Below are 24,686 nucleotides of genomic sequence, written 5' to 3' on the forward strand. Positions count from 1 at the left end.
TTACCAGGGCATCCACTGCCACTGCTTATGGATCCCTCGACCTGGAACAGTACAGTCAAAAACTTCTTGTTGAGAAGTGAGGCCAGCATGTGTATTTCAGGTACGCACCAAAGACTTGTCACCTCTGCGAACTGGGTGGAGGGCCCCACTCTCCCGGATGGAGATCGTGTCTCTGAGGAAAGTCCACTTCCCAGTTGTCCTCTCCCGGAATAAAGATTGCTGACAGCGCCACCACGTGTTTTTCCGCCCAGAGGATGATTCGTTACCTCTGACACTGCAGCTCTGCTCTTTGTTCTGCCCAGTCGGTTTATGTAGGCTACCGTCGTTACATTGTCCGACAGAACCTGAATGGCCTGATCTTTCAGAAGATGTGCCGCTTGTAGAAGACCGTTGTACACAGCTCTTAGTTCCAGAATGTTTATTGGAAGGATGGATTCCAGACTTGACCACCTTCCCTGGAAGTATTCCCCTTGAGTGACTGCTCCCCAACCTCTGAGACATGCATCCATGGTTAGGAGGATCCAATTCTGAATCCCGAACCTGCGGCCCTCTTGTAGGTGAGAGGTTTGCAGCCACCAGAGGAGCGATATTCTGGCCTTTGGAGACAGACCTTTTCTCTGGTGCATGTGAAGATGAGATCCCGACCATTTGTCCAGGAGATCCAGTTGGAAAGACTGAGCATGAAACCTTCCATACTGCAGAGCCTCGTAGGAGGCAACCATCTTCCCCATGCACTGATGAACCGATACCCGGGTAGGCTTCAAGACCTCCCGAACCATTGCTTGTATCACCAACGCTTTCTCTTCCGGTAGAAACACCCTCTGTACTTCCATGTCGAGGATCATCCCCAGGAAGGAAAGTCTCCTTGTCGGCTCTAAATGCAACTTTGGAAGGTTCGGGATCCATCCATGATCCTGGAGTAGTTAAATCGTGAGAGCAATGCTCTTGAACAGCTTCTCCCTGGAAGACGCTTTTATCAGCAGGTCGTCCAGATGAGGAAATATGTTCACACCCTGCTTGCGGAGGAGTAGCATCATCTCCGCCATCACCTTGGTGAACACCCTTGGTGCCATGAAGATGCCAAACGGCAGCGCCTGGAACGGATAGTGACAGTCCAGTAGCGCAAATCTGAGATAAGCCTGGTGAGGCGGACAGATCGAAATGTGAAGGTACGCATCCTTGATATCCAGGGATACCAGGAATTCCCCTTCCTCCAGACCAGAGATCACCGCTCTCAAAGACTCCATCTTGAATTTGAATTCCCTCAAGTAGGGGTTCAATGACTTTAGGTTTAAGATCGGCCTTACCGAACCATCCGGTTTCGGTACCACAAACAGGTTTGAATAAGAACCCTTGTGCTGTAGGTGAGGTGGAACTGGAACAATGACATTTGACCGTAGCAACTTTTGAATGGCTTCCTGCAGGATAGCACTTTCTGTCAGCGAAGCTGGCAAGCCTGATTTGAAGAATCTGTGAGGTGGGAGTTCTTGAAACTCCAGTCTGTATTCCTGGGTACCAATATCCAGTACCCAGGGATCCAGGCATGAGGACGCCCAGACATGACTGAAATTTCTTAGTCTTGCTCCCACCTGCCCATCATGCCGAGGATTTTGAGGGAACTTGTGGGTGCAGGTTTTCGGGATTTCCCCCGGCCACCTCTAAAGAAGGCGGACGGGGATTTGGACTTTTTTGCTTTAGAGGTCCGAAAGGACTGCATCGCAGACGTAGGACATGATTTCTTAACCGGTGGTGTAGCAGAGGGAAGAAAAGTTGACTTACCCGCAGTTTCCGTGGAGATCCACGATCTAACGATTCCCCAAACAGAGCCTGACCTGTGAAGGGTAGGTTCTGGATTCCGCATCCACAGACCATTGGCGCAGCCAGAGTCTCCTGCGTGACGAGACAGCCATGGAAGAAGCTCTTGCGTTCAGCTGTCCAAGGTCTTTCATGGCTTCCACCATGAAACCTGCAGAATCCTGTATGTGACGTAAAAATAATTCAATGTCACTTCTATCCATAGAATCTAAGTCCTCTAGTAAAGTGCCTGGCCACTTTACAATGGCTTTAGAAATCCATACACAAGCAATAGGTCTTAAAGCTACGCCATTTGGTGTGTATAAAGATGAGTGTAGCCTCAATCTTGCGGTCTGCCGGCTCTTTTAAAGTGGTGGACCCAGGTACAGGTAAAACCACTTTTTTAGACAACCTAGAAACAGAAGCGTCTACCACCGGCGGGTTTTCCCACTTTTTCCTATCCTCCGCAGGGAAAGGAAATTAGGGATCTGAAATTTTTTCTCTGCGTTTTCCCAGGATTTTTCAAACAATGCGTTCAATTCTTTAGACGCAGGGAAGGTAAGGGAGGCTTTCGTACTGTCAGTAAAGTAAGCCTCCTCCACCTGCTCAGGAACCTCATCAGCGATGTGTAAAACATCCCTAATAGCCTCAATCATGAGTTGCACCCCCTTAGCAAGGGATGCCTCTCCCACCCGTGTATCCCCATCACCATCCTCTGAATCAGAGTCGGTATCCGTGTCGACATGCATTATTTTTGCAAGAGCACACTTTTTAGGATATACATCAGGGGTCTTGGATTAGGTAGTGGGAGTTGAATACGACAAAACCTCTACAGATCTTTTCAAAACCTGTGTTTCAGTCTCATTGTGAGCAATCCTAGATGAAATCTGGGATATCATTCCCTTAAGAGAAGCCACCCATTGGGGTTCGGATTCAGAGGGCTGAGACAGTATATTGCATTCCTGAATACATAGAATAGACTCCTCTGGAGAAGATACACACTCTGCAGCACAAGAAACAGAGTCCCCAGACATTGTAATGTGAGATATATAAACATACACAGACAGAAAAATGTCAGACACAATTTTCCCCAGAGTACCTTCAGAGAGACACAGAGTATAAGGAGCCAGCACACACAGCGCCCCAGTAGCCAGTTATATGATAAATGCCTGGCGCTGAGTAACCTTAATAGATTACAATGATAACAGTGAATAACACTCTCCCCCCCCCCCCCACCTTCTATAACCCCCTGGTACCGCACAGGATAGCTGGAGCGCTCCCTGTCAGCATCTCTTGGCTGTGATCTGCAGAGAAAAAATGGTGCTGTTGAGTGCTGGATCCGCTCTGAGGAGAAGCTCCGCCCCCTGTAATGGCGCGTCTTCCCGCACTTCTCATTTTATACTGGCCTGAGGTAAAGCGTTGCTAGCAGCAGTACAGAGTCCCTGATAGCCATAGTGACCAGTGTTTAAGGTATTGCGCTGGCCCAGGGCGCCCCTCACAGCGCCGCACAACTGTACGTCTGAGCCCTCCGGAGCGCAGCCTTACAGCGATGCGCTCCTACCATTGTGCCGCCATTCTCGCCAGTGACCCACTTATCGAGGCGCCGGCGTCATACTCACCACCTCGATCTTCTGGCTCTGTTAGGGGTTGGCGGCAGTGCTGCGGGAGTGAGCGGTCGCCTCGGGGGCTTGCGATCATCACCCTCAGGAGCTCAGCGGAGATAAGGGTCATTAACCTCTAGGGTTGGATCCTACTCCCCCATAAGTCCCACAAAGCAGGGAGGCTATTGCCAGCAGTCTCCCTGTACCTAACTCTTTAAAAATATAATAAAACCAAAAGAACTCCTAGCAGCTCCCCTAGCTGTGACCGGCTCCACCGGGCACATTTTCTAAACTGAGTTTGGTAGGAGGGGCATAGAAGGAGGAGCCAGCCCACACTATTAAAACCCTTAAAGTGCCCATGGCTCCCAAGGGACCCGTATATACCCCATGGTACTAAATGGAACCCCAGCATCCTCTAGGACGTAAAAGAAATATGTTTTAGACTTAATATTGACTAGACTTACTCTAGATGTCTCTAAAACCTTAGGATGGTTTTTAATTCATTTCAATGTTCGCTTGCATAAAACACAAGCAATTACAGTCGCCCAACAATGCAGATTTTACTGGGCACCTCCGTGAGGTTCTAAGAAAATCGACAATGCTTGTGTTAGCGAAGAGCCGTAGAAATGGTCAGAACGCCAACAGTGCAGGGCCACTGCCAATAACTGAATAGCCCCTTAGTGTACCCTTTGGTCTAACTGATACCACCCTGCTACAGTGCTCATGCAAAATTAATGTTAGTCTTTTTTTTTTTTTTTTAATACACAAACAACTTATTGTTTCCAAACCCACATTGCTGTGTGACTTGTGAAGTAGACCCAATTTCCCATTGCAACCTAGCTGGACCAGTATTCAATCTGTGTCATTAAACCTCATGCATCAATATATCACTTTCCTATAGATTATCATCAGTTTGTTAAAAGGAAGTTTGTTTTATTAGTGTTTTTTGTTTTTTTAAATAAAATTGTAAAGCACCATATAGTTAAGCTGTGTAGCAAATGGGCGATATGACGGGCCGATCCGCCGGATCTAACGACACATAACTAAATTCGTCGCACATCGGACAGTGTGTATGCTTGATATGTGCATGCCTACAGTTGCTAGTGAAATAGCGAAGTTTGATGTGCTGCACATCAAACCTGCCGATATCGCTAGCGTTCTGTAGTATGCAAATGAAGGACGAAACATGATTGTTCAGTCCTTCATTTAAGTCACCCCGGTATGTACGGGCAAACTGTCGGAACAAAGCCACGTTGCTCTAGTGTGTACCCAGTTTTAGCTCATGTTATATAAATAATGCATTTGAAATAGCAAAATATGAACTTAATATCAGAATGAAGGTATTGCTCCAGTCTGCAAAGATACCGTGCATGACAAACTGTTTTTTGAATAAAAACACCCAGCAATTATGTCACGATTTATGAATTCAATAACCAATGCAGCAATGTACTTCACTTTTTCTTAACCAAAATTGACTTTAAAGAGTAAGGCGCCCTACACATTAGGCGATGTGCCGCCGAGGTGACCCGGCGGCGGGGGGGCAGTGATGGGGGGAGTGAAGTTTCTTCACTACCCCCGTCACCCGGCTCCATAGACATGCAGGCAAATATGGACGATCTCGACCATATTGGCCTGCATGCACAGCCGACATGTCACCAGCGATGAACGAGCGCGGGGCCGCGCATCGTTCATCGCTGGTGACTCCACACTGCACGATATGAACGTTATCTCATTCATTAATGAACGAGATCGTTCATATCGTGCAGTGATATCGGCATGTGTGTAGGGCCTATAAGGGACATTAGAAGTGCTTTTATATGCTGCACTTTTTCAAGGAAACTTAACAGTTTAGACCTAATTTGCCACAACCTGCAGTGTGTATGAGACTGAAATATTGCTTATACACACCAATGACTACAGGATTTTTCAGACACAGAAAGCAAAACCTAACAGTCTTCTATGTACAGCCGTTCAAACTGAAGTATCTTAACGGCTGGATCTTTCAAAATTAGCCACAGAAATTTATCAACAAATTTGAAAGGGATTCAAAATCAAGATGGACAGACATAGGCAACAGGATAATTTCTACTGTGTATGAGACCTTAGGAAATGTATTCTCAATTGTTGCCGTTCTCTCTTTTGGGTTGAATGGCTTTGATTAAAAGTGTGGCATTTCCCAAACTATCGTACCCCATCAAAATGATTCCTATTGCCCTAAATAATGCAAAACTTTGTTCTAAGGGGGTAATTCAGACCTGATCACTGCTGTGCATTTTCGAACAGTGGGCAATCAGATCTGAACTGTGCATGCACCGCAATGCGCCAGCGCGTCGCACAACATCACCGGGAATCGGTGCCTAGCGACAGGATGGTGCTAAAAAAAGATTGCAAGGTGATTGACAGGAAGTGGCCGTTTGTGGGCGGCAACTGACCGTTTCACAGGAGTGTCCGGAAAAACGCAGGCAGGACCAGGCGGCAAACAATCGCAGCGTGTGAGTAAGTCCTGGACTGTACAGAGACCGCATAAAGTGATGTCTGTGCAGCTCTGCTACAAAAGCGATCGCACACCTGCACAGCACTTTACCCCTCCCCCTGTAGGCTGCAAAAAACGCACCCTAGCGATCAGGTCTGAATTCATGAAGTGTTCCACATTAACAATTTTATATATACCTACAAATTACTCATTATGTCCGATCTGTTCTAGCACAGTTACCAGACTCAGACGACCCTGTTCAATCATTGTTGTCCTTTATTGTACTGCACCAGCAGAAGACTAAAGGTGGGATTCAAATGATATATCATGCCCAATTTCCTTTCTAAAATGAACTCCATTATCGCGCATATTGCGCCCATAGTAATCATGTTTAGCTGTGTAAAGGGTTGGGTGCCTTGCTACTCCGGGGGTAGCGAGCTGAAAATAGGATTTTACTCACCGGTAAATCTATTTCTCGTAGTCCGTAGTGGATGCTGGGGGCTCCGTAAGGACCATGGGGAATAGACGGGCTCCGCAGGAGACTGGGCACTCTAAAGAAAGATTTAGTACTACCTGGTGTGCACTGGCTCCTCCCTCTATGCCCCTCCTCCAGACCTCAGTTAAGGAAACTGTGCCCGGAAGAGCTGACATTACAAGGAAAGGATTTTGGAATCCAGGGTAAGACTCATACCAGCCACACCAATCACACCGTATAACCCGTGATAAACTTACCCAGTTAACAGTATGAACAACAAACAAGCATCACTCAACTGATGCCACATAACATAACCCTTTAGTAAGCAATAACTATATACACGTATTGCAGAAAGTCCGCACTTGGGACGGGCGCCCAGCATCCACTACGGACTATGAGAAATAGATTTACCGGTGAGTAAAATCTTATTTTCTCTAACGTCCTAGTGGATGCTGGGGACTCCGTAAGGACTATGGGGATTATACCAAAGCTCCCAAACGGGCGGAAGAGTGCGGATGACTCTGCAGCACCGAATGAGCAAACACAAGGTCCTCCTCAGCCAGGGTATCAAACTTGTAGAACTTTGCAAAGGTGTTTGAACCTGACCAAGTAGCAGCTCGGCAAAGCTGTAATGCCGAGACCCCTCGGGCAGCCGCCCAAGAAGAGCCCACCTTTCTCGTGGAATGGGCTTTCACTGATTTTGGATGCGGCAACCCAGCCGCAGAATGAGCCTGCTGAATCGTGCCACAATAGTTTGCTTTGAAGCAGGAGCACCCAGCTTGTTGGATGCATACAGGACAAACAGCGAGTCAGTCTTCCTGACTCCAGCCTTTCTGGAAACATAAATCTTCAAAGCCCGGACTACGTCAAGCAACTTGGAATCCTCCAAGTCACCAGTAGCCGCAGGCACCACAATAGGTTGGTTCAAATGAAAGGATGACACCACCTTTGGCAGAAATTGCGGACGAGTCCTCAATTCTGCCCTATCCATATGGAAAACCAGATAGGGGCTTTTACATGACAAAGCCGCCAATTCTGACACACGCCTAGCCGAAGCTAAGGCCAACAGCATGACCACTTTCCACGTGAGATACTTTAGCTCCACGGTCTTAAGTGGCTCACACCAGTGGGATTTCAGGAAACTCAACACCACGTTAAGATCCCAAGGTGCCACTGGTTGCACAAAAGGGGGCTGAAAATGCAGCACTCCCTTAACAAACGTCTGAACCTCAGGCAGTGAAGCCAGTTCTTTTTGAAAGAAAATGGATAGGGCCGAAATCTGGACCTTTATGGACCCTAATTTCAGGCCCATAGTCACTCCTGACTGTAGGAAGTGCAGGAATCGACCCAGCTGGAATTCCTCTGTAGGGGCCTTCCTGGCCTCACAGCAAGCAACATATTTTCGCCATATACGGTGATAATGCTTTGCTGTCACATCCTTCCTAGCCTTTATCAGCGTAGGAATAACTTCATCCGGAATGCCTTTTTCCGCTAGGATCCGGCGTTCAACCGCCATGCCGTCAAACACAGCCGCGGTAAGTCTTGGAACAGACAGGGCCCTTGTTGTAACAGGTCCTGTCTGAGAGGCAGAGGCCACGGGTCATCTGTGAGCATTTCTTGCAATTCCGGGTACCAAGTCCTTCTTGGCCAATCCGGAACAATGAGTATTGTTCTCACTCCTCTTTTTCTTACAATTCTCAGCACCTTTGGTATGAGAGGAAGAGGAGGAAACACATAGACCGACTGGAACACCCACGGTGTTACTAGTGCGTCCACAGCTATCGCCTGAGGGTCCCTTGACCTGGCGCAATATCTTTTTAGCTTTTTTGTTGAGACGGGACGCCATCATGTCCACCTGTGGCAGTTCCCATCGATTTGCAATCTGCGTGAAGACTTCTTGATGAAGTCCCCACTCTCCCGGGTGGAGGTCGTGCCTGCTGAGGAAGTCTGCTTCCCAGTTGTCCACTCCCGGAATGAACACTGCTGACAGTGCTAGTATGTGATTCTCCGCCCAACGAAGAATCATGGTGGCTTCTGCCATTGCCACCCTGCTTCTTGTGCCGCCCTGGTGGTTTACATGGGCCACTGCCGTGATGTTGTCTGACTGAATCAGCACTGGCTGGTTTCGAAGCAGAGGCTCCGCTTGACTCAGGGCGTTGTATACGGCCCTTAGTTCCAGGATATTGATGTGCAGACAAGTCTCCTGACTTGACCACAGCCCCTGGAAGTTTCTGCCTTGAGTGACTGCCCCCCATCCTCGGAGGCTTGCATCCGTGGTCACCAGGACCCAGTCCTGTATGCCGAACCTGCGGCCCTCGAGGAGGTGAGCACTTTGCAGCCACCACAGAAGAGACACCCTGGCCCTGGGGGACAGGGTGAACAGCCGATGCATCTGAAGATGCGATCCGGACCACTTGTCCAACAGATCCCACTGAAAGATCCTCGCATGGAACCTGCCGAAGGGAATGGCTTCGTATGACGCCACCATCTTTCCCAGGACACGCGTGCAGTGATGCACCGATACCTGTTTTGGTTTTAGGAGGCCTCTGACCAGAGTCACAAGCTCCTGAGCCTTCTCCTCCGGGAGAAACACCCTTTTCTGGTTTGTGTCCAGAATCATGCCCAGGAAGGGCAGACGCGTCGTAGGAATCAGCTGCGACTTTGGAATATTCAGAATCCAGCCGTGCTGTTGCAACACTTCCAGAGAGAGTGCTACGCTGATCAGCAACCGCTCCCTGGACCTCGCCTTTATGAGGAGATCGTCCAAGTATGGGATAATCGTAACCCCTTGCTTCCGAAGGAGCACCATCATTTCCGCCATCACCTTGGTAAATATTCTCGGTGCCGTGGACAGGCCAAACGGCAACGTCTGGAATTGGTAATGACAGTCCTGTACCACAAACCTGAGGTACTCCTGATGAGGTGGATAAATGGGGACATGCAAGTACGCATCCTTGATGTCCAGAGACACCATAAAATCCCCCTCTTCCAGGCTTGCAATGACCGCTCTGAGCGATTCCATTTTGAACTTAAATCTTTTCAGATAAATGTTCAGGGATTTTAAATTCAATATGGGTCTGACCGAACCGTCCGGTTTGGGTACCACAAACATTGTGGAATAGTATCCTCTTCCTTGTTGAAGGAGGGGAACCTTTACCACTACCTGCTGGAGATATAACTTGTGAATTGCCGCTAACACTTCTTCCCTTTCTATGAGGGAAGCTGGCAGGGCCGATTTGAGGTAACGGTGAGGGGGCATCACTTCGAATTCCAGCTTGTATCCCTGAGACACAATCTGTATAGCCCAGGGATCCACCTGTGAGCGAACCCACTGGTGGCTGAAATTTCGGAGACGCGCCCCCACCGCTCCTGGCTCCTGTGGAGCCCCAGCGTCATGCGGTGGATTTAGTGGAAGCCGGGGAGGACTTCTGTTCCTGGGAACTAGCTGTGTTGTGCAGCTTCTTTCCTCTACCCCTGCTTCTGGCCAGAAAGGATGCACCTCTGACCTTCTTGCTTCTCTGTGATCGAAAGGACTGCATTTGGTAATACGGTGCTTTCTTAGGCTGTGAGGGAATATATGGCAAAAAGTTTGACTTCCCAGCCGTAGCTGTGGAAACTAGGTCCGAGAGACCGTCCCCCAAACAATTCCTCACCCTTGTAAGGTAACACCTCCATGTGCTTTTTGGAGTCGGCATCACCTGTCCATTGCCGAGTCCACAGGACCCTTCTGGCAGAAATTGACATTGCATTTATTCTAGAGCCCAGTAGGCAAATGTCCCTCTGGGCATCCCTCATATATAGGACAGCGTCTTTTATATGCCCCAGGGTCAGTAAAATGGTATCCTTGTCTAAGGTATCCATTTCCTCAGACAGATTATCTGTCCATGCTGCTACAGCACTACACATCCAGGCCGACGCAATAGCCGGCCTCCGTATAGTACCTGAGTGTGCATAAACAGACTTCAGGATACTTTCCTGCTTCCTATCTGCAGGATCCTTTAGGGCGGCCGTATCCAGTGACGGCAGGGCCACCTTTTTAGATAAGCGTGTCAGAGCTTTATCTACCCTAGGGGAGGATTCCCAGCACATCCTGTCCGTTGGCGGGAAAGGATACGCCATAAGTAACCTTTTGGAAATCAGCACTTTCTTATCGGGGGAATCCCATGCTTTTTCACATAATTCATTTAACTCATGTGAAGGGGGAAAAGTCACCTCTTGCTTTTTCTCCCCATACATATATACCCTTTTGTCAGGGACAGGGGTTTCCTCCGGTATGTGCAATACATCCTTCATTGCTATAATCATGTATCGGATGGCTTTAGTCATTTTAGGCTGCAACTTTGCCTCAACGTCATCGACACTGGAGTCAGAATCTGTGTCGACATCTGTGTCAACCAACTGGGATAGTGGGCGCTTTTGAGACCCTGACGGCCTCTGAGCTGCAGAATCAGACACGGGTTGAGACCCTGACTGATTATCCAAACTTTTATGCAAGGAGCTTACATTATCATTTAACACCTTCCACCTATCCATCCAATCAGGTGTCGGCGGCGACACCACAGTCACATGCACTTGTTCTGCCTTCACGTAACCGTCCTCGTCAAACATGTCGACACAAACGTACCGACACACCGCACACACACAGGGAATGCTCTAATTGAGGACAGGACCCCACAAGGCCTTTTGGGGATACAGAGAGAGAGTATGCCAGCACACACCCCAGCGCTATATAACCCAGGGATTACACAGTAACTTAGTGTTTACCCAGTAGCTGCTGTTTATGATAATTTTGCGCCTAAATTTATGTGCCCCCCCTCTCTTTTTACCCTTTTTCTACCTTGATACTGCAGAGGAGAGCCTGGGTAGCTTCCTCTCAGCGGAGCTGTGAAGAGAAAATGGCGCGGGTTAGTGCTGAGGAAGAAGGCCCCGCCCCCTCAGCGGCGGGCTTCAGTCCCGGGTCTGTGTAATAAAATGGCGGGGGCTCGTACATATATACAGTGCCCAGCTGTATATGTGTGTCTTTTTGCCAAGAGGTATCCTAATTGCTGCCCAGGGCGCCCCCCCCCTGCGCCCTGCACCCTAGTGACCGGAGTGTGTGGGTAGTGTGGGCGCAATGGCGCACAGCTGCAGTGCTGTGCGCTACCTCATGTGAAGACAGGAGTCTTCTGCCGCCGATTTCGATGTCTTCTTGCTTCTGCCGGCTTCTGACTTCTGGCTCTGCGAGGGGGACGGCGGCGCGGCTCCGGGAACGGACGACAAGGTCAGGTCCTGTGTTCGATCCCTCTAGAGCTAATGGTGTCCAGTAGCCTAAGAAGCGCAACCTAGCCGCAGTTAGTAGGTTTGCTTCTCTCCCCTCAGTCCCATGTAGCAGAGAGTCTGTTGCCAGCAGAAGCTCTCTGAAAATAAAAAAACCTAACTAAAATACTTTCTTATTAGCAAGCTCAGGAGAGCTCACTAAAAGCACCCAGCTCTGGCCGGGCACAGATTCTAACTGAGGTCTGGAGGAGGGGCATAGAGGGAGGAGCCAGTGCACACCAGGTAGTACTAAATCTTTCTTTAGAGTGCCCAGTCTCCTGCGGAGCCCGTCTATTCCCCATGGTCCTTACGGAGTCCCCAGCATCCACTAGGACGTTAGAGAAATAATGATACCACGCCCCTGAGGGCAGAAACAGAACTGGTGTGGAAAGGGGTGAAAATAATTGAATCCAGCCCTAAATATCTTTGCTTGACCTTGTTGGAAAAGCTTGTGTCTGGAAACAGACGGTGACAGCATGGGAGCTAGACAGTCTCTCTCTACCTCAAATATTCTCAGCTGTCACTACGATTGTACTTTGTGATATTTAAGGTGTTCCTGGTTACAGGAATTTCATGTTAACACCATTAATGGAGTTTACATTTCCAAAGCTTGCAGGGGGCACATGGTGCAGGAGGGGGTCAGGTGACTGTCTTAAATGTAAACTTAAGATAGGTACGTTTTGGGGTAAAGTTGTGAATTTTCTTAACTCTGTATTTCACTTATGACTTCATACGGACCCATTGGCACTCTTATGTGCTAAGTTCCCCGAATGGGACTCTAGATGACAAAACGATTATGTGACGATAGCTAAATAAAAAACCTTCTATTTTGCAACTGGACTTCCTCCACTCCTTTTCAGGAAACTGTTAAAGTCTCTTTTCCTTAAAACTTTTATTATGACAGACCAGCTATTTTTCAGCTATTGAGACTGGAGCCCTTTCCTTTTATAAAAAAAATGGGGTGTTTATATTGATTCACCTGACTCCTCCACACAAACTAAAATTCTGTAGGGTTTTGAGACTATTTCTTGGTATTTATATAAAAATTTGTCCTAATTCCTCAGATGTTTGGTATTGATACACATCTTATATTAGCCTGATGTGTTAATTATAGGGGCATTTTAACTGCTCAGTCTTTATGTTCTGTAAAGTGCAATGGAATTTGCTGCGCTATATAAGAAACTTAACAAATAAATGGTTGCTCCCATATTTGTCTGCAATACCCTTCTTTGTGCACTCTAACGATGTTTGTTGTTTTCAGTGCCCCCGACCCTCCCCCTTAATCCCATTCCTCCCTCCATTCCCTATTCTATGAGGGATATTATGGTATTGATTTTCTAGATACAGATATATATTTTGGACCTTGAAAAAGACCCCAGGAAACATGTTGGACCCCAGCAGTAACAACCAACAGCCGTTACGGGATGTTACCTGAAATTTAGAACTCAGCCCGTCCCAGTGGAGCACCTGGGACTTTCACTGATGTGTGCGCTGTTTGAACTGTAGTTACACAGTTCACATTTGATCCCGTAATTGCTATTGGCCAGCTGTTTGGCACTATCTGTTGTGTGTAGTTTTTATGTACTACATTGAATAATGTTGTTCCAATGTTTTATGTATTAAACGGTACTTCACTATATGCACGTTATCTCCTCTTTCCCTTATTTGGGTAATACCTAGGAGTTCCAATTGTTAAGAAGAACAGTCCTGAGGATTATACATTTCTGCATCATCTTCAATGCAGTAGCACCAGTTAGGTTCTATTCTATTATTCCAATTGTAAAGCGCAACGTATTTTGCTGCGCTATATAAGAAACTGTTTATAAATAAATTATTATTATGGTATTGATGCTTTGTAATGTATTTTCTGTAATTTAATTTTTGGTAATATCTTACGTGGTTTTGATATTGTATTGCTGTACACAATGTCTTGTGCCAAATTTGAGCTTCTGTTTTGGTTTTTCCATGCACTACTCAATGCGTTTCCTATCCAATGTAATGCTCTATAAATGTATTTTATGAACTAATAAAAATATTTAAAAGCAAAAACAAAAAAAAAAAACCCAGATATCAACTCACAAATATAACAATACTTAGGTTATATACACTAGGCCTATAAATATCTTTGAGTACACTGTAAATCTGTATCACTTTTATTAACTATACATTAATACTGATAAATATATTTTAGGTATACAAATGTATTGTCATTAGAATGCATTAGCAGGAGATTATTATTATTATTATTATTATCCTTTATTTATATGGCGCCACAAGGGTTCCGCAGCGCCCAATTACAGAGTACATAAACAAATAATCAAACAGGAAAACAGCAACTTACAGTTGATGACAGTATAGGACAAGTACAGGGTAAATAAACATAGTTACATCAGCAGATGACACTGGAATAAGTATCAGGTGGCAGAAGACTGATGGAATTGGTGCAGTTGAAGATTATTAAAGTAAGAAAGGATAAGCACATGAGGGAAGAGGGCCCTGCTCGTGAGAGCTTACATTCTAAGATGGCATCAATCCTATGGAATTCTACTGTTAGTTGAACCCAATGCATAACACCCCAAGAAATGAAACCACGTAGTACATGGAAACAGGTAATGCAAGTAATGTTAATTTAATATTAGGAGACAGGGTTTCAAAACTCTCATTGTAGGGCCATAGATGGGGAAATATCAATGTCAAAAGCTACTTGAGCCTTAGTTCAGATACCCTTATATCTATCCCACGCATGTTTAAATTGCTCTACTGTATTAACCTGTGCCACCTTTGATGAGAGGCAGTTTCACTTATCAAATAACCTTTCTGTGAAGTAATTTTTCCTCAAATATTACTCTTCTTTTGAAGACTGTTTCCCTCCTGTACCTTGTTAAAGTTTCAACCATGTCCCAACTTTCCCTTCATTGCCCCAAACTATACATACTAAGATCTTTTAGTCTTTCCATGCAAGTACTGTGACATAGGCCACTCACCATTTTAGTTGCCCTTCTTTGCACACTCCCTAATGTATTAATATCCTCCTTAAGGTGTGGCCTCCAGAACTGAACACAGTACTGTAGACAAGACCGTACCAGTGGCCTATACAGCGGCATTATTACTTCTATCTTTCTGCTATAGATTCCTTACCCTATGCAACCAAGTATCTGACTTGCCTTCCTCATTGCTTACCTGCTGTTAAGTGACCTGGAAGTGACTCCTACATCCATTTCCTCCTCGGTAGTTTCCATTAGTGTCATTAATACTATATTTAGTTTCTGGGTTTTTGAGACCCAAGTGTATGAGTTTCCATTTTTTGGCATTAAAATTTTGTTGCCACACTCTTGATCATTCCTCCAGTCTACCTAGATCATCAATCATTTGTTTTGCTCCTACCGGGGTGTTTACCATGTTGCATACTTTTGAGGAATCTGCAAAAAGGCATACTTTCCCTTCGATACCATCTGCAATGTCACCAATAAAAAATATTAAATAGCAGCAGACCCTGGAGTACTCCTCAGTGACAGAACTGCTGTGTGAGCTTTTAGTCATGCGGCTCCGACTCTATGGAACTCACTTCCCCGCACAGTGCGAGAGGCCCCAACTATAGAATCCTTCAAAAAGACTTTTCTGTTTACTCAAGCATTTCCATAATGCCCCTTTTAGTATCTTCATGCTTCTGTATTTTATGAAAATGTACTTCATTATTTTCTGTACAATATTATGCTATGTATCTGTTAAGCGCCTTGGGTCCTATTGGAGAAAGAGCGCTATATAAATAAAATTATTATTATTATTATTATTATTATTATTACACCACTGACCAAATACCACACTTCATGTTTATGTATGAAGAGTATTTAAACAGAATTTCCTACCAAAATTGCATAAACCGTTAACTGGTTGTGACTTTTTTCCGGAAGTTGAGTTTATTCTATATATACAAATAATTTTCTTATTAAGCGTTTGAAATTCAGATAAAGAATAGTCACATAAATAATCGCTATCTTAAAAACACATTTTACTCACCAAAATGCAGTCCGCTTTTGACTGTATGGATTTACTAGAGAAATAAGAAAAAAAGAAATAAGTGAATTAGTGCCATAAAGAAGAATTAAAAACAGCAAATTAAACATGAAGCCACCATATCAGTTGTGTCACCACAAATCGTGGATTACAAGAACCACCACATTGGAAGAATTCTCTGGCACCCACATGCATGGTGAAATGTACAAACCCACACTGTAAAATTAATAGTATTTGGCAGCTAGTCATTATATGGACAGTAAGTGGAGTATTTACGTAAAGTCTGACATTTTTAACTTAATATAAATATACATTGGAGACATCAATCAAGCTATTGCGGCTATATAAACTCACAGCCTTTGATCCCAGCACAAATTAGATCTATTTTGTATTAGGAGGACTTATTCACACAAATCCAGTTTCAATGCTAAATCCATATGCTAGTTAATAATTCGAAACTGTATTACATTTAACTTTATATTATTGTAAATTGGTAATATTTTTTTCTATTTAAACAATCTACAAATGTCAACGATTCTCTGTTTCTACAACCATTAGAAACATAACAACGTGAGTTTTTAACTCTTAAACAGTATTGCTTTAAAAGCAATAACTGTATTTGTATATGTGTTTTCACATTATGAGTAATGGCGTATGGTAGCAGTACGTGCTACAGCTGTCTGGAATGAAGTAAAGCTGCCCAAAACCTTCCTGTGTGAGACATTCGATTAGCATATTATTAAGACATCTAGCAGCTTGTCCCCCCTGGTTACCTCTATTCTAATTGCAATAAACAACAGGATGAGCGGGACTGTATGTCTGTGCTTGTGTGTGTTTTGTGTATTACAAAATAAACTAATCAATGTACACTAAAAAGCATTTGGAGAGGTTGTGGCGCACCTACAGGAAAGAAGACAATCTGGCTGTTCACAATGCCTTGGGTATATGACTGGTTTTCTTCAGACTTGCTGACCTCCTTTTACTGCAAAAATAGCCTAAGGATGATTCTGACTAGATGTGGCCAATTCATAGATCTCCAACTCTTAAGAGCTAATCACATATCTACCTATTCTGTTATTTATTTGTGTTTATTTATTCAGTCTCGGAAAAAAAAATGCACTGCAATATTATAATATATTAGATGTGACACAGAAATAAGGACACTGCTATGCACTCTTATCTTCTCCTCCTGCCATACCTGACCTCGTACATACAGCAGAGGCAGCTTAGCCTGGCACTACAATCTAAAATACTTCTATTATACCTATATAATATCAGATTACTCAATTTGTCAAATTTTGTCTTCAAACATAATTATTCTATAACGTTCAATGTTGAGGTATATGTTAGGTTCCACTGTATTTATATGATGTATAATGCGGACTACTGCACTGTGGATACAAGAGGAAAGAGAAGACAGAAAACTTATTTTTGGCGCCTTATTTCAATTTTTCAACTAAATTGTTTTGATGAAGATATTAAAACATACTTTTAATAGATCATGGTAAAATATAGTCTCTCTTCTTTGATCGTTTCTGACATAGAGCCTTTATAGTGTTGTCTACTCTAAATACTTGCTAGTATGTATTTACACACCTGTACTCCTATTAGTGGGTAAGGTGAGAACCCAAAACAGTAAGAGAGATATTTCTATATAAATCCCATTAAGGACTATAATCAGCGCTTTATAGTAGATGTATCATTTCATGTACACATGCGATACTGTGTGAGCAGACAAATCTAAGGTGACTGTGTCCAAGCCAACTGCGTCTCTCCCAAACTCATGTGAGGTTAAGAAAAAGAATGAATTTAGAAAAGATGTGAATCTGCTGTCAATATTAGGCAGTAGAAAAACGATTGGCCCAGACCTACAACACCAGGTATTCCCAGGTGGTCTCCCACCAGGTATTGACCTGGTCCTACACTATATGGCTTCCAAAATCAGACGAGATTGGGCACATGCAGTGTGGTGTAGTAGGTCTTTGATATTGATATTGGTATCTCCAGGATCACTGATGAGCGTTCACAGAATACAAAGTTAAGGTGAGAGTATCGTGAGATGATCTCATAATAAAGGGAGATTAAAGATGGAGCAAAAAAATTGGATTTTAATTACCTACCGGTAAATCCTTTTCTTGTAGTCCATTGAGGATACTGGGGTCCATTTAGTACCATGGGGTATAAACGGTCCACTAGGAACCATGGGCACTTTAAGAATTTGGTAGTGTGGGCTGGCTCCTCCCTCTATGCCCCTCCTACTAGACTCAGTCCAGGAAACTGTGCCCGAGGAGACGGACATACTTTGAGTGAAGGATCGATAAGGATAGTGGTGAGATTCCGAACAAGCACACACAAGAGGAAAGCCAAGCTAACCAAACTTGAAACAGGAACATCAACGGCTGAACCAACATTACTTAAACAAGTAACAGTGCAGGAATACGAAGCACTGGGCGGGCACCCAGTATCCTCTACGGACTACGAGAAAAGGATTTACCGGTAGGTAACTAAAATCCCATTTTCTCTTATGTCCTAGAGGATACTGGGGTCTACATTAGTATCATGGGGATGTACCAAAGCTCCCAAACCGGGTGGGAGAGTGCTGAGGTTCCTGCAGAAATGATCGACCAAACTGAAGGTCCTCAGAGGCCAAGGTATCGAACTTGTAGAACTTAGCAAACGTGTTCGAACCTGACTAAGTAGTAGCTCGGCAGAGCTGTAAAGCTGAGACGCCCCGGGAAGCCGCCCAGGAAGAACCCACCGACCTAGTAGAGTGTCCTGTACAGATTTTGGACATGGCAAACTTGCCGTGGAATAAGCATGCTGGATAGTAAGTTTGATCCAGCGTACAATAGTCTGCTTTGAAGCAGGACACCCAATCTTTTTGGGATCATAAAGAACAAACAGCGAGTCCGTCTTTCTGTGAAGCACTGTTCTTTTCACATATACCTTCAAAGCCCTCCCAACAGCCAAAGACTTTGAAGTAGCAGAGGTGTCGGTGACAACCGGAACCACAAGAGGCTGGTTGATGTGAAATGCAGACACCACCTTCAGAAGAAATTGCTGACGAGTTCTGAGTACAGCTCTGTCTACATGGAAAATTAAATAGGGACTTTTGTGAGACAAAGCCCCCAGCTCTGACACACGTCTTGCTGAAGCCAAAGCCAACAGTGTGACGGTCTTCCACGCAAGATATTTTACGTCCACCTCCTGTAACGGCTCAAACCAGTCCGATAAGAATGCCGCACCACATCGAGATCCCAAGGTGCCGGAGGTTGGATGTGCAGAACACCTTTCAAGAACATCTGAACCTCAGGTAGAGAAGCCAATTGTTTCTGAAAGAAAATGGACACGGCAGAAATCTGGACTTTTATGGAGCCTACACGTAGGCCCACATCCACTCCTGCTTGTAGGAAAAGCAGGAAACGTCCCAGATGGAATTCCATCGCAGAAAATTTTCTGCTCTCACACCAACAGACGTATTTCTTCCAAATACGATGGTAATGCTTAGACGTTACCACTTTCCTGGCTTGGATCATAGTCGTGATAATCTTGTTAGGGATCCCTCTCCTGGCTAGAATCAGCCGTTCAACTTCCATGCCGTCAAACGGAGCCACAGTAAGTCCTTATAGACAAACGGGCCCTATTGCAGAAGATCCTCGCGAAGAGGAAGAGCCCACGGATCTTCGAGGAGCATCTCCAGAAGGTCCACATACCAGGCCCACCTTGGCCAGTCCGGAGCAATTAGAATTGCTTGAACCTTTTCCCTTTTTATTCTCTTTAGAATTCTTGGGATCAGAGAAAGTGGAGGAAACACGTACACCATCTGATAGGCCGATGGAGTCGTCAGGGCATCTACCGCCACCGCCTATGGGTCTCTCGACCTGGAACAATACAGCTTGAGCTTCTTGTTGAGACGAGAGGCCATCATGTCGATCTGTGGATATCTCGATAGACTTGTCAAGCACCTGAACACCTCCGGGTTAAGGCCCCACTCCTCCGGGTGCAGGTTGTGTCTGCTGAGGAAGTCTGCTTCCCAGTTGTCTACTCCCGGAATGAAGACCGCTGACAACGCCACAACGTTTCTCTCTGCCCAGAGGAGAATTCTTGACACCTCTGACATTGCTGCTCTCTGCTTTTCGTTTCAACCTGTCGGTTTATGTACGTTACTGCTGTCACATTGTCCGACAGGACCTGAATGGCCCGATCTTGAAGATGTGAGGCCTGCAGAAGGGCGTTGTGTATGGCCCTGAGTTCCAGAATGATTGGAAGGATGACTTCTTGACCGGACCATCTTCCTTGAAACTACACCCCCTGAGTGACTGCTCCCCAATTTCTGAGGCTTGTGTCTGTGGTTAACAGAATCCAATTTTGAATTCTGAACCACCGACCCTCGACGAGGTGAGAAGTCTGTAGCCAACACAGAAGGGTGGCTCTTGGTGACAGACGGATCCTCTGGTGCATGTGAAGATGCGATCCTGACCATTTGTCCAACAGATCGAGCTGGAAGGGTCTTGCGTGAAAACTTCCATATTGAAGCGCCTCGCCACCTTTTTCCCCAGAAGGCAATGCATAGATGCACAGATATCCACGTGGGCATCAGGACTTCCCAAACCATTGACTGGATTACTAATGCCTTTTCCAATGGAAGGAACACCTTCTGCGACTCAGTGTCCAGTATCATTCCCAGGAATGGAAGCCGCAGTGTAGGCTCTAGGTGAGATTTTGAAAGCTTCAGAATCCACCCGTGATCCCGGTCAGTAGATCGTCCAGGTACGGAATTATGTTCACTCCCTGTTTGCGGATTATAAACATCATCTCTGCCATCACCTTGGTAAACACCCTCTGTGCCGTGGATAGACCAAATGGCAGGGCCTGGAACTGGCAGTGACAGTCCTGCAATGCAAAACGTAGATAAGCCTGATGATGCTGCCAGATCGGAATGTGAAGGTACTCATCCTTGATATCCAGAGACACTAGGACTTCCCCGTCCTCCAGACCTGAGATCACCGCTCTCAGAAACTACCATCTTGAATTTGAACACTCGTAAGTACGGGTTCAACGACTTGAGGTTCAGAATTGGCCTTACCGAACCGTCCGGTTTCGGTACTACAAACAAATTGGAATAATACCCCTTGTTTTGCTGATGAGGTGGAACTGGGACAATGACCTGAGTCAGTACCAATTTTTTAATAGCGTCCTGTAAAGATATACTTGCCTCTTGTGAAACTGCCTGATTTGAAGAATCTGTGAGGTGGGAACTACTGGAACGCCAGTCTGTGGCCCTGGGAAATAAGATTTATTGCCCAGGGATCCTGGCACAAACTTGTCCAGATGTGACAAGCTGCGGAAGGAAGATATGTAGACTTACCCACAGTAGCTTTGGAGATTTGTCTAGTTCGTCTCCAAATAAGGCCTGTCCTGTGAATGGTAGACGTTCTACGCCCTTCCTGGAGTCCGCATCAGCAGTCCACTGGCGTAGCCATAAGCCCCTGCATGCTGACACTGCTGTAGCAGTGGTGCTTGCATTAAGCAAGCCTATATCCTCTATGGCCATGAAGTTAGCAGAGTCCTGTATATATTTCAGGAGTAAAACAATCTTCCCTCTAGGTAAGGAATCTAACCCCTCAATTGGGTTACCTGATCATTTGGCAATGGCTTTTGTAATCCACGCACATGCAATAGTGGGTCTCTGGGCCACCCCAGCAGCTGTGTACAAGGATTTGAGTGTAGTCTCAATGTTACGATCAGCCATGTCTTTTAGGGAGGCTGCACCAGGGACAGGCAATACTATTTTCCGTGACAGCCTGGACACTGATGCATCCATTAATGGTGGATGTTCCCATTTTTTACTATCCTCAGGAGGAAAAGGAAAAGATGAGAGTAACCTTTTAGGGATTTGAAATTTCCTATCAGGATTAACCCATGGTTTTTCAAACAGGGTATTCAATTCCTTTGACACGGGAAAAGGACTTCTTTTTTACATTAAAATTAGATTCCTCACACTCCTCTGACACCTTATCAGAAATATGCAGAACATCTCTGATAGCTTCTATAAGCGCCTCTATTCCCTGTGACATAGCTGCATCCCCCCCTCTGAGACCACCTCTCCCTCCTCCATGTCTGACCTGTCAGCGTCAGAGTCAGACTGCAGGATATGGGCCAGAAATCGCTTTTGCGGACAAATGGGAGGGGAATGAGATGCTGTCTTAGGGACTGAGTCCGTGTACATAAACTCATCCACAGTCTGTTTTAAGTATTGTGCCTCTTTCTCATTGCGGGACAATTTTGTAGAAAGAGTTGAGATCATTCCCTTCAGAGAATTAACCCATTCCGGTTCAGCCCCGCTAGCCTGTGAACCCTGAGTACCCAGTATTGAGCCCCCTGGTGAAGAGGAACACTGTTGGAGTACAGGACACACACTCTCTGCCTGACATAATGTAATGTGACAGCACACACACACACACACACACACACAAAAGGTTAAGCACAATTAACCCACAAAGAGCCCTTCAGGGAAACACAGTTGTTTGGAGCCAGCCCCACAGCGCCCTTATCGCTAATGCCAAGCTTAGCTGGGTCGCAGACGAAGTACCCTGATAGGGGACTTAGTACACCAATAATCGCTCCTCCCCTGCTATGACCCCCTAGTACCGCTGACGTAATCTGGAGTCACACTGGAGGAGCTGCGTGTCCCTGTCCTGTCAGCGTCTGTGTCCACTGCAGAGGGAAAAAGGCGCTGGTGAGCTGCTGGATCCTCTCATAGTGAAGCCCCGCCCCTTCAATGGCACGCGGTCTTCCAGTTTTTTTTTAATACTGGCTGAGGAATCTGGTGCTTAAAGAGAGAATCGTTTTAAGGCTGTTGTGCCAGTATGGGTACTGTGTACAGTGTACGGGGACGCAGGTGTGTACTGTAGTTGTGTACTGTATCCGGAGACGCATTTCGCTGCGTTTAGAAGCCGTGCGTCTACGTACCCTCATGCCGCCATAATGGCCGAGGCGCCGGCTCAGTACTCACCACTCTTCATTCTTCTGGCTCTGTTAGGGGTGGCGGCATGCTGCGGGACTGTACGCTCGTCGTGGTGAGGCTTGAGAATAGGTCCCTCAGGAGGTCAGTGTCCTGTCAGCGGAGAACAGGACCATTAACACTTCAAGAGGTTGGGCCGTTTCCCCCCCCCCCCCCCCCCCAAGTCCCACGAAGGCAGGCTGGTGCCAACCAGCCCTGCCTGAAATCAACAAACATAGAAAATAAACGCAGAAAACGCTTCCGGAGCTTCCTTCAGCGTGACCGGCTTCTCCCGGCACATTTTCTAAACCAAGTCTAGTAGGAGGGGCATAGAGGGAGGAGCCAGCCCACACTATCAAAGTCCTAAAGTGCCCGTGGCTCCTAGTGGACCTGTCTATAACCCCATGGTACTAAATGGACCCCAGTATCCTCTAGGACGTAAGAGAAATATATGGATCTGCTTTTGGGTTTAGACAAAATGAATGCATGCCAGTTGTATAAACTGACGCTTTAATCACCAATGAGAGTCCATTAAAATGACAGAGTAATCCCTAGAGTGGGATTAGGGATGTTACTACATCAACATGAGACTATTCAAACATAAATCCATTTGCTTTATGATAAAACACAGTCTGTTCAGATGAGTATAGCTGTGGAAGTAATTCATCTAGATTGACTCAATGGGGGGGATATTCAATTGTTTGGAAAGTCAGTTGGGTGTCAGTTTTTTCCTAATAGACAGGAAAAAACAGACACCCAACCGACTTTTCAAACATCTGAATTCCCCCCAATGTGACCCATATATAGATAGTGTACCTACTGGAGGGTATTGTGACCCTTATTAATAGCAATTTGCTTACGTAGGTAAACAGGGGTATGCACACAGATAATATATTCAAGGCAAGGTTAAGCTAAAGATAGTGCAACGTTTAAATTGGATACACATCAAGTAAAAAATTGTGTTATTATTCAATAAACGTGCTCAACCAAAAAACATGTGTAATCGTAAGGTTACATCGCACCGTGTGTATGCACCTTCAGTAATGCACTTGGTAGTTGCTTATATCACTATGAGCACTATAGAGATATGGTGCACTAAGAGCTCCCACTTATCGCTGTTTCGTTTTTTACTTGTAGAAATATATATATATATATATATATATATATATATATATATATATATATATACATATACTTGATTGTAGTTTGATCTTCATTAAAGAAACTGAACTACAATCAAGTCCATAAGACTTGAACTACAATCAAGTCTTATGGACTGTTTTTTGGCGCAAGTGCACCTTCCACAGTTGTGGTAGAAGCAGTGTATTTGAGTGACCCCATAAAGGTCACTGGTAGCACCCGCTATTTTATTTCATTATACTGATGTGAGTGCGGGACTCTCTGCGGATATATATATATATATATATATATATATATATATATATTATATATACATACACTGTTGTGCTCATAAGTTTACATTTCCTTAGCAAAATTTGTGATTTTCTGGCCATTTGTCAGATAATATGAATAATAACTCACAAACTTTTCTTTCACTCATGGTTAGTGGTTGGGTGAAGCCATTTATTGTCAAACAACTGTGTTTACTCTTTTTAAAATTATAATGACAGCAGAAACTGCCCAAATGACCCTGATCAAAAGTTTACATACCCCAGTTCTTAATACCGTGTATTGCCCCCTTTAACATCAATGACAGCTTGAAATCTTTTGTGGTAGTTGTGGATGAGGCTCTTTATTTTTCCAGATGGTAAAGCTGCCCATTCTTCTTGGCAAGAAGCCTCCAGTTCCTGTAAATTCTTGGGCTGTCTTGCATGAACTGCACGTTTGAGATCTCCCCAGAGTGGCTCAATGATATTGAGGTCAGAAGACTGAAATGGCCACTCCAGAACCTTCACTTTATTCTGCTGTAGCCAATGACAGGTCGACTTGGGCTTGTGTTTTGGATCATTCTCATGTTGGTACGTCCAAGTACATCCCATGCGCAGCTTCCGGGCTGATGAGTGCAAATTT

At 45.2% G+C, this 24,686-nt stretch overlaps 1 protein-coding gene across 1 annotated transcript in view; it reads right to left on the reverse strand.

Annotated features, from left to right (window-relative positions):
* RFX7 (regulatory factor X7) overlaps window positions 1–24,686 on the reverse strand; it is a 260,897-nt gene that overhangs the window by 100,121 nt on the left and 136,090 nt on the right. The window contains exon 2 of the mRNA XM_063926143.1: window positions 15,656–15,689. Within this exon, the coding sequence (XP_063782213.1) occupies window positions 15,656–15,689 (34 nt within the window). The remainder of the gene's footprint in view (window positions 1–15,655; window positions 15,690–24,686) is intronic.

This window comes from Pseudophryne corroboree, chromosome 6 (genome assembly GCF_028390025.1).
Source record: "Pseudophryne corroboree isolate aPseCor3 chromosome 6, aPseCor3.hap2, whole genome shotgun sequence".
Taxonomy (NCBI): Eukaryota; Metazoa; Chordata; class Amphibia; order Anura; family Myobatrachidae; genus Pseudophryne; species Pseudophryne corroboree.